Source organism: Mytilus edulis, chromosome 6 (genome assembly GCF_963676685.1).
Source record: "Mytilus edulis chromosome 6, xbMytEdul2.2, whole genome shotgun sequence".
Lineage (NCBI taxonomy): Eukaryota > Metazoa > Mollusca > Bivalvia > Mytilida > Mytilidae > Mytilus > Mytilus edulis.
The window spans coordinates 20,557,855-20,569,138 of record NC_092349.1 but is presented as its reverse complement, the minus strand read 5'-3'; the positions used below and the strand labels follow the sequence as shown (position 1 = coordinate 20,569,138).

Sequence of the window (11,284 nt, the reverse complement as noted above, 5' to 3'; positions counted from 1 at the left end):
GGGTTTAAAGGAGGTACTCATATCACATACAGGCGCGGATCCAGAGGGGGGTTCCGGGGGTTGGAACCCCCCTTTTTTTTGGACGATCAATGCATTTGAATGGGGACATGTAATTGGAACCCCCCTCCTTTTGTCCTGGGTTAGGAACCCCCCTTTTTAAAATGGCTGGACCCGCCCCTGACATACGAGCAAAACTATATGAGAGAACATTTAATTCATTGTTTTGAAAATGGTAAATTCACACATTTTCCAAAAAATTATTTCGGTAAAGCTCCAAAAAATCTGAAAACTAAAACCCACATTATCTCAATAAGCTGTGACTGTGGAAAACCGGATACAATAGAGGATATGGTAGGTTGTGAAGGAAAAACAGGGCGTAAAATGTGTGATGTCTGGACACATCGGTCTTGTGCTAAAAAAATATGATGAGAGGAAACAGCTGGTTCTGCGAAGTACATAGATAGTTTAACTGAAATTTTATAGCAATTTACAGGCCCCGATTTGCAGTTTTGATAAATTTGAAATAAATTTTAAAAATGTTAACAATACCTATTCTTGAAATAAATTTGAACATTATTTTTCCGACATGAAATAGTTAACAAATAGATAAATTAATACCACTGAGTGTAGTGTATCAATAAATAATTAAGCGAAATAAGGAAAAAACTGAAACAAAAACAATAACTCTGCCAACGCCGGTCCCAAGCCCGGGTGAAAAAGGAGGAGGGTTGTTAATATCTAAATGGAATACATGAAATATCAGAAATGATAAGTATGTTGATACTATTGAAATTAAATTAAATGTAATAGAAATAGTAAGTTCTTTGCTTTGCACGAAGATTTAGATTCTTTTTTTATATCTAGTTTTAGTCATTATTTTTTTTTTCATAAAAGGGGGTCAAGATTAAAACACAATCTAGGCCACAGGTCAAGTTTGTTGCAATTTTAGTTTGATATATTTTTATTTTTCTTTATATCTTATCATTTGTTATTAAAATTGTCTTTTCGAATCTTGTTCTCGATTTTGACCGGGTCTAGACTTTCCCATCTTATTTGAATGTTTTGCTCATTAATTGTATTACATATTATTTATTATCTACTTTTTTTATATATATTCTAGCATTAGTTCAGTCCTATTTATGTATTTTTACGTAAATTTTAGTTTGAAGTTGATTTTTTTACTTATTCTTGTACACACAAGATAGGCTTCCGAGCAACATTTGTTTTTCTATTTTGAGGTACGTCTTTATATATTTCTATATCATTTTATTTGTCAATGAATTGTCTTTCGGAATCATTTTCAGGATTTTGACCGGGCTTTAGATATTTTTGTGAATTTTAGTATCAAAGTGAAAATTTCGCTTCATCATTTGTATACAATGGTGACTTCCGGTCAACATTTTAACCGTTTAAAGTAATGTAATTATATTTTTCTTTCTATCATATTAATTGTTATTGAATTGTCTTTAAGAATCATGTTCTCGATTTTGACCGTTTTTTTTTTTATATTTTTGTGAATTTTAATTTAAAGTTGAAAATTTCACTTCAATATTTGTATACCAGGATGAGTTCCGGTCAATTTTTTGTCCTTTTATAGTAATATATTTATTTTTTTCTTTATATCATATCATTTGTCATTTAAATGTCTTTAAGAATCAATTGACAGACTTTGACCGGGCTTTTTATATTTTTGTGAATTTTAATTCAAAGTTGAAAATTTCACTTCAATATTTGTGTACAAGGGGGCCTTCCGGTCAACTTTTTGCCCTTTTATAGTAATATATTTATTTTTTTCTTTATATCATATTATTTGTCATTTAAATATCTTTTAGAACCAATTTACAGACTTTGACCGGGTTATATGCTTTTTCGTGAATTTAAGTTTTAATGTTCAAAAATGTGTTGCCAGAGTCACACTAAGAAAGTATTCCGGTCAACTTTTCGATATAAAAACATATTCAAATATATATTTTTTTAATTTTATCTTATAGACTATTATATTAGCTTTCAAAATCAGTTTTATTTATTAACTTAGCTTTAGCGGTTCCAAAGATATTAGTTATAATACACTCATTTTTCACTTCCGCGTTTTCCATTTCCGCGTTTTAGACCCTCCCATAAGAATATGCTAAAATCCAACAGTCATGTCCCGGACGAACGTACACTTTTTTTCCATTATCAAATAATCTTTTCAGGGGTTTTGAATATTTTTTCCCTTTTTAAAGCTCTCATGAAAGAAATAATCTCAAAAACAAAAGGCTTAAAACTAATTCGATCAGCATTAGAAGAAGCAAGAACAAATATTTAATGTCCTTAAATTAGCATTTTCTTTTGATTACCTCCCTTGACCTGGACAGAAAACATAAAATTGAAAATTGAGGGAAATGACAACTACTGGCAACTCTGTCTTGGTTAGTTTTTAGGAGGGGTTTTATAAATATGGTTTAGCCTGGACAGTTATTTTTTTTCTGTGTTTTGGTGATATTTTAGCTAGCCAAGGCCTAGGGCTAGGGTTCTCTAAAAAAATATCTGGTTTGGTGTTTATCATGTTTATTGACATTGTGTTCATGAGTCAAGCATGTTGGGACCACTCATACACCAACTATAAACATGTATTTTTGAATCTTAAAAGAGAGAGATCCATTGAGGACATGCTGTCTTTAGCCTTAAAAAAATGCCTTTATAAAAGTCTTTATAGTGGAGTCCTCTGTGTCCGTGCAGCCGGTCATACTGTGCATTAGCTGATTTCGTTATATCAACACTGTAACACAAATAAAATTGTTCTCGTTATTGTTTTAGCATTCCGAAGGGATAAAAAACAATTAAAATTAAAATTGATAAGTTCAAGATTGAAATAAGAACTGTAATCCCATGATTTACAATATTTGGCCTCTGTCCATTAGAAAAATAAACACCATCAGATAAAATTTGTTTTACTTAGGGAGCTACCATTTGATTTTTATGGGGGGGCTAGGATGAAATTTGAAAAAAATAGGCAGGACAGGAATTTTGAGTAAAAAAAAAAGGCAGGATGAGACACTTGCAAAAAAAAAAGTCATGATCAACTAAAAAAAAAAAAAAGGCAGGACCGAATAGAGTGAAAAATAAAAAGGCAGGACAGAGATTACAACTAAATAAAAATGCAGGACAAAATTTTTCATCCTAGCCCCCCCCATAAAAATCAAATGGTAGCTCCCTTAAGTAAAATTTTTATCAGATTGAATTAATTTTTGCTCTGCATCCTTGGCAGTGTGCTTGATTTGAATTTAGTTACCTTTTGTAGCAGCAAATCTTTCCTCTATTAAAAAAAAGCTAGATTTGGAAGGCATGCACGAAATCACTGGACATTGGAGGAACTTTTAGAACAGGGGTTTCCCAATTTTGGACACACATTACACAAAAACTTGAGAGTGAAACCCTACAAACTGATAATTTTATTAAATAAAAGTATGTTATGAATGTATTCACACAATATTATCCAATTATTTGTTTTATCAGTTGAATGAAGTGAAGTCATAAGTCTAAGGTGCGCGGATACACTGGACTGCACAGTATCTGTTTATAATTTGTATTCCACTTTTCATGACAACAGGCACTGAGTTGCCTGAATTACCTGCAACATAATTATGGTATACACATGTAAACCAATTTCAATTTGTATTTTATGACCTCATGACTACATTGAACAATCAGTCCTAATAACAATGGCATTGGAAATGTTCAGGAACAAACATATCGTTGTGTCATATGTCTTCGTATGTAATATGTTTTTAAAAAAAAAACATTTTATTGACTTTGATTTCACACACTTAAATTGTGGTGTGTTTTTCAGTTTCTATTTTAGTCAGGGGTACTACTTGTACAAGTTGTTTTTATTTACTTGAAGATTGTAAAAAAAAATATACACATATAAGTTAATTAATAATGTTTGAATAATCTCCCTTTAATTTTCTCAAAAATTTACTTGTACTTGTAAGTAAATTTTTCTTTCAATCCTACAAAAATTCTCTAGTTTTGAGATGCAAAATCAGGGCTTTAATGATTTTTCCCAGGTTAGCTCATATTTTTCAATTAGAGTTCAATGTTTCATCTTATTAATTCAACTAAGAAATTGATTGCGCAAGGCCTTCAAAAATTGCTCCTTGGGGGCTTGTAAATGAGCAGTGTTCTGTAGATAAAAGACAAATGGGATTTTCATTGCCCATGAAATCTTAAGAATTCAATAAAAGAAGATAGGATGACTTTTTTACTTATACAAGTAAAAAAATCTGAATGTCTAAGGGACATAACTCAGCCAATTTTTTTTTACCTATACAAGTAAATAAAATTCACTTGTATAAGTAGCCTACAAATTTACTTATATAAGTATATTAATAACTTTTTCAAGTAATTAAAAATAACTTCTACAAGTAGTTCCCCTGACTGTATTTCGGAACAACAACAACACTATAAAGTGACAAATATATATATATACATTTTCAAAGTCGTTTTTACAGATTTACATGTAAGAACTAATTCAACTAAATTAAACTGGGTCAGTCATTTTTATTCAATGTCAAAATTACGCTTCACTAGAATGGTTGTTGAGAAAAATTCTGAAGGGTAACATGAAGTACACTATCGTTTGCCTGTTAGACACTTGATCATCAAGACAAGTGACTGTCTGGTCATTTTTAGTACAAACCAGCGAGTTAAAACTACATGGTTCTTATATAAAATGGTTTTTCAAAATACATTTTAATATTCAATATGCTATTGAAAATTCTTTTTATACATCCTTGATACATAAAAATTAAAACAGTCTTAACTTTTTACATTTAATCCCAAACTTTGAAAACTGCATTTTATTTTCTAAAAAGTAATGTTCTTTGTGGAAACCTAGTGTAAATCTAATCTTGAAAAAAAATCACAATGTTGCAATTTTAGCACATGAAACATCAACCAAATTAAAAAAAAATTGAGAATGGAAATGGGGAATGTGTCAAAGAGACAACAACCCGACCATAGAACAGACATCAGCAGAAGGTCACCAATAGGTCTTCAATGCAGCAAGAAACTCCCACACCGGAGACAGCGTTCAGACGGCCCCTAAACAAATATATATATATACTAGTTCAGTGATAATGGATGTCGTATACTAAACTCTAAGTTATACATAAGAAACTAAAATAAAAAATCATACAAGACAAAGGCAAATATGCAGCGGGGTTCAACATGCTTTTTGAGATCAAGCTATTTACTAGTTATTTTTAGTACTGGAAAGTATTTAATAACCTTTTTATTTATGATTCAAAGGATCACCAGAACCACGACATTAGATATTACTCATTTCTGGATTTTAAAGTCATTTCCTGTTCGTGTACTGATTCAATTTTTGCTTCATAATACAAAAATTGCAAAGTAATCAGAAACAGTTATAAATCATAGTAAAACTTGACAAAAAAAATCTAGATACATAAAATCATTCAACAGAACTAGCTTTTAAAATTTGAGTACACACATGAACAAAAACGATGACAACTCAACAGTGAAAACCTTAATTAGTGAACATTGTTATTAGTATGAAAACACATCACACAAGGATAAATTTGAAAATAGGACTACATTTTTTGTACATGTACAATGAATAATCATAAATTTATTTTTTTGGCCTATTTTCAATTAATTTATAGATAAAAATTCAGGTAGTTGTGCCTTTGTGAATAAAAAGACACTCTTTTTTCTTGATATGAACAGTTAATAATGTAAAACAAATTAATATCATGAATATAGATGTAACAATGTTCAGATCTCAATGTATAAGAAATACTTAACAAATATTTAACTTTATAGCTGAATACTGATCCACATGTGTGTAAACTAAAGTATTTTCTGTTATAGTCTAGACTACAGTTGGCCTACTCCAGACCTTTACTATACCAAATATTAAACTTTACATCTAACATGTCTAATTACTGATCCACATGTGTTAAAACTAAAGTATTTTCTGTTATAGTCTAGACTACAGTTAGCCTATTCCAGACCTTTACTACAGAGATGTAACAACAGATCTAAATACATACAAGAAACACTTACCAAATATTAAACTTTACATCTAACTTGTCTAATTACTGATCCACATGTGTTAAAACTAAAGTATTTTCTGTTATAGTCTAGACTACAGTTGGCCTATTCCAGACCTTTACTACAGAGATGTAACAACAGATCTAAATACATACAAGAAACACTTACCAAATATTAAACTTTACATCTAACTTGTCTAATTACTGATCCACATGTGTTAAAACTAAAGTATTTTCTGTTATAGTCTAGACTACAGTTGGCCTATTCCAGACCTTTACTACAGAGATGTAACAACAGATCTAAATACATACAAGAAACACTTACCAAATATTAAACTTTACATCTAACATGTCTAATTACTGATCCACATGTGTGTAAACTAAAGTATCTTCTGTTATAGTCTAGACTACAGTTAGCCTACTCCAGACCTTTACTATACCAAATATTAAACTTTACATCTAACATGTCTAATTACTGATCCACATGTGTTAAAACTAAAGTATTTTCTGTTATAGTCTAGACTACAGTTGGCCTACTCCAGACCTTTACTACAGAGATGCAGTGAGATAGAGAACATAATACATTCAGCAGGAACACAGGTACAGTATATGAAACCGATCTTCAATAAGGCAGGGCACCCTGGAAACTGTAAAAAGGGCACAGGGTGGCACTCAGAAAAGGGGGCGGACAGGCCTGTGAACAGCCTAGCTGGAACACTGGTACTAATTTGTGACAAAAGATAAGCTAAATGTTTACAATACATTTGGTCTCTTGTAGAGAGTTGTCTCATTGGCAATCAAACAACCTCTTCCTCTTTATATATATGTTTTAATGCAGAATGAAAATTCTCTGGGGCACAGTAGCCATCAAATTTGATCTGAGCTACAGAGTTTTATCTGTTTTTTGCTTGATTCTATAACACTGGACTACCACATGAAAAATTTAATTTCCTTCCCTGATATATTGTATTATATTATAACCCTCTCAGGGTTCTCACTAAAGGGGTACCAATATTCGTTTTCCATAGATGCATTTAAATTTTTAAATGATTGACTGAGCACACATGTTATCATTTCATAGAAAGATGTTTAAAAATATTCTAAATTCAGTTCTTTGCTCTAGAGTAAATTATATAGCAATAGAAAAATATTCTAACTGTCTGAAACACAATTACCAAAAATTATGAGTCCCTGGACTAGCGTTTAAACGTCCTTAGAACCCCATGAACCCAGTCTCTGAAAGAGGTACACAAATTAAAAAGTAGATATTTTCATGAAAGGAGTAACCTCGGTAAATAGTTTGATATATTTGCAACAATTTATATTCAAATTTATTTTTCTATGCATGAAAGTGGCAAAAGGAAATCACTCACAAACCTGCAAACATTGTGTTGTTCTTGTTGTTGATTTCATGTTTTTCGAATTCTTGTGATTTGGTTTTGATTTCAGGAATTAAAGAATGCACTGCCATCAATATTATCCAATATATTTGGGTTTGGATCAGAAGTGGGTTGGCAGCTTCACTCGATTAGTCGAGGATACAATCTACAAGAGTTTGAATGTGCCAGGAGATTCCTTGGTTCAGAAGGTCCATTGCTGAGTCTTGTATATAATCTTCAAACAGATGTCACTCTGATGTATGAATTTCCACTTCATCATATACCGGTAAGTTCTATTATAGGGAAGATGTGTGTGTGAAGTTTCTCTTCATCATATATATACACCAGTAAGTATTGTAGGGAAGATGTGCGTATATATTTCCGCTGCACTACATTATAAATTACTAGAAGCTGCCCGCAAAATCAGGTACAATTGGGCCAGTGTTTTAAATTTCTAGGGAAGAAAGTAGACTAAGCTGCACTCGCAAAAGCATATAAGACAAGAATCGATAACAGTCTTCGAATTTGGATATTTTCTTTTTTTTTAAAATGGAGTTTTCTGTGGAAAAAGAATGTTTCAAAGACAATTTAGGAAGTACAGAATACTACATTTACAGTCATATCACACATATTTATAACTTTGTATGGTTTCAGAGGAGTTGTGGCTCAATGAAATCTGTCTTTCCTTTTAAGTACATAGAAAGGCAGAAGGTTTAATTGTTACATGAGACTTGTAAGTTGGTAGACTGTATAGATTAAGTACATAGTAAGGCAGAAGGTTTAATTGTTACATGAGACTTTTCCCTTCTTGACACTCACAATAAAGGGTATGTCTGCCCTTTTCCCTTCTTGACACTCACAATAAAGGGTATGTCTACCCTTTTACCTTGATAATTGACACTCACAATAAAGGGTATGTCTGCCCTTTTACCTTGATAATTGACACTCACAATAAAGGGTATGTCTGCCCTTTTACCTTGATAATTGACACTCACAATAAAGGGTATGTCTGCCCTTTTACCGTGATAATTGAAACTCACAATAAAGGGTATGTCTGCACATTTCCCTTCTTGGTATTGATGGCTCTTGGAATTTTGCAACTTGGTTTTACTATTTAAGAAAATCTCATGTGAATTTTTTTTGAACTGGCAATGCCAACATGGCCAATATTCAATTTATTTCACTGTAAATCATTTTTTGTAAATTCAGAAATTATTGTTAAGTTTTTATTAATGCAAATAATGGGACTGCTTGAGCAACGCAATAATAAAAACTCACATTCTAATATCTGATACTACTACATACAATCTGCACGTAACTTTTTCTGAAATCGCAATAATTAATCTCGCATTTTGGTCAATTCTTCAAAAATCACTAATGCACACAATAATTTCTGAATTTACATTTTTTTTTTTATTTTTCTGATTTCAGGGACCGTCTAGACAGATAATAGAAGAAGGAAACATACCATATTTCTACATCAATAAATTACAGACACAGGGATATGGCTCACATCTAATACTCCTTTGTATCCTTTATATATTGGTAGTACATGTAGTAAGGGCACTGTTTTAATCAGCATTGTTGTGTTTACAATGCTTTGTAGTATAGGTTATGTATCATCTTAAGGTGGTACCTAACACTACAGGGAGATAACTCTGTAAAATTAGCTAAACGTTTTAATTACATTGTGTTTTTAAAGGAATATCAAGCTTCTCAATGATCAAAATAAGTGTTTGTCAAACTGCTATATAACCAGTGTAATTTTTCTGATAAAACGGTTGGTTCAAATTTTTTGAAATTTTTATATTTTTGTAAAAGGGTCAAAGTAAATACTTTGTCAAAATTTTAAGAAAATTAAACGAGCCAAATTAATTTTGGTTAAAGTGTTGGGTACCACCTTAAGTAATTTGATAGGAATTTAGTTGCCGCATGCCTTTAGCTGTTTATTCAGTAAAAACATAATGTAAAGTTGATGAACTTAAAAATACCTTTTATATATTACGTTTAGATGTGGGTATTCTAATTCTATTCTTTCTTTCTTTAAATTTTGTAATTTAATTGCAAACTTAAGTTAAGAATTTTTTTTTTTTTTTTTTTGTCCCATCTCTATAAGGTTAACATCTATTCAGGTAAATTTACTTCATTTGTACTTTGAAAATCTTAAAACAACATTGGAGTTTTGCTGTTCTTATTGTAATTGAATATAGTTAAGAGATTTAAAGTCATGCATGAAGAATAGAATATTTGAACAGACATAGATATAAGAAGATGTGGTATGAGTGCCAATAAGACAACTAACTCTCCATCCAAGTCACAAATTTGTAAAAGTAAATCATTTTAGGTCAAAATACGTTTTCAACACATAGCTATGGCTCACACCAAACAGTAAGCTATAAAGGGCCCCAAAAATTACAAGTGTCAAAAAATTCAAATGGGAAAACCAACAGTCTAATCTATATAAAAAAACGAGAAATAAGAAACACTTATGAACCATAGTTATGTATTTATGCCTTAACATAATTACAGCTGCATTTGAATATTACATGTTCCATTTTGCCCATTGTTTGTTAAACTGGCAGAATTTAGCCTGGAACAACCTGACAGACAACTTGTTTCCATGTTTATTAGATGATTATCTCAACTATTTCTTGCCACTTAATAAATCCACACTGCCACCTGTGCCGCATCAACAGTCACCAATCAGAAGCCCTGTGATACATTCAAAGATGTGCAGGTAAGAGAGATTGCTATTGTATATACATCTGTAGTTACAGTTTATTGGGGGGGGGGAAGAAAAAAAATTGTAAATGTGCTTTTTTAAATGATATATACTGCCATCACACAATAGATCAAATGATGTATAGATGTTTATACTGTATATTGTATTTCAGTCCTGGAGGAAAAACCACCACAAGTCCAAGAACATTTGGATTATTAAAGGCTAGTTTTATAGCATCACAGAAACAGCATTCCCAGAATTCATCAGTTTTGGGTCAGAGTGAGGCTGAAGTATGGAGGTCAGAAACATTACTACAGGTAAAATTTACCATGATGAGAGATCAGATTGTAACAGCCATGTTCAAAGTAATATTGCACATAGAAGCAAAGCTACCATGAAAATAATTTAGTCTATAAGATCCAATATTCGTGAGCTTATTATTTAAGTTAACCCACTTGAATAACATCAAAGAAAAAAATGCACTTTTTTTTTGCCTGTTATATAAAGAGTAGAAGGCTGGTGACTGACATGGCTGGCACCAACTGTGCAAAGGCTGTATATAGCCATTCAAGGTTGTTAAAAACTTCCATCATCTGGCATGCTCTTGTTGCAATTACCCTCATCCTTTTGGTCTTCGAAACTAACCTTGTCAGTAGTGGATCCAGAAATTTTCATAAATGGAGACCCACTGTTTGACTAAGAAGGGACTCTCTGGAGTCATGCTTCATGATTCCTTATGTAATCAACCAAATTTTTCTCACAAAAGGGGGGCCCTGGCCCCGCTAAATCTGCATTTACATGTTCAAATTACATTTATATTATCATTTCAAGTAAAATGGTTACATCATTGTTTAATCATTTGAAACAATAGGAAACATCATTAATGAGCATGATTGTGTTGTCTATTTCAGATATTTATAGAGTTTTGGTTGAATCAGAATGCAATAGACAGTGACAAAAGTATGATCAGTCCAACACACATGGTAGGTAGTAAAGGAGGAGTTATCTCCCCTTAACAGTTTTTATGATGATTTATGTACTTTTATATTGATATTGAAGGAATTATCTACCAATTCTCTTTTTATTTCCTATTTTTATGTAGAAAAGTTATCTTTAATTGT

At 31.5% G+C, this 11,284-nt stretch overlaps 1 protein-coding gene across 3 annotated transcripts in view; it reads left to right on the top strand.

Moving 5' to 3' along the window:
• The first annotated feature begins 2,306 nt into the window (after positions 1-2,306).
• LOC139527339 (sphingomyelin phosphodiesterase 4-like) overlaps positions 2,307-11,284 on the top strand; it is a 29,501-nt gene continuing 20,523 nt past the window's right edge. For all 3 annotated transcript variants that reach the window (XM_071322728.1, XM_071322726.1, XM_071322725.1), the window contains exons 1-7: positions 2,307-2,411; positions 6,579-6,662; positions 7,512-7,727; positions 8,873-8,969; positions 9,971-10,178; positions 10,336-10,480; positions 11,075-11,146. In XM_071322728.1, the coding sequence (XP_071178829.1) occupies positions 2,385-2,411; positions 6,579-6,662; positions 7,512-7,727; positions 8,873-8,969; positions 9,971-10,178; positions 10,336-10,480; positions 11,075-11,146 (849 nt within the window). In that variant the 5' untranslated portion in view covers positions 2,307-2,384. The remainder of the gene's footprint in view (positions 2,412-6,578; positions 6,663-7,511; positions 7,728-8,872; positions 8,970-9,970; positions 10,179-10,335; positions 10,481-11,074; positions 11,147-11,284) is intronic.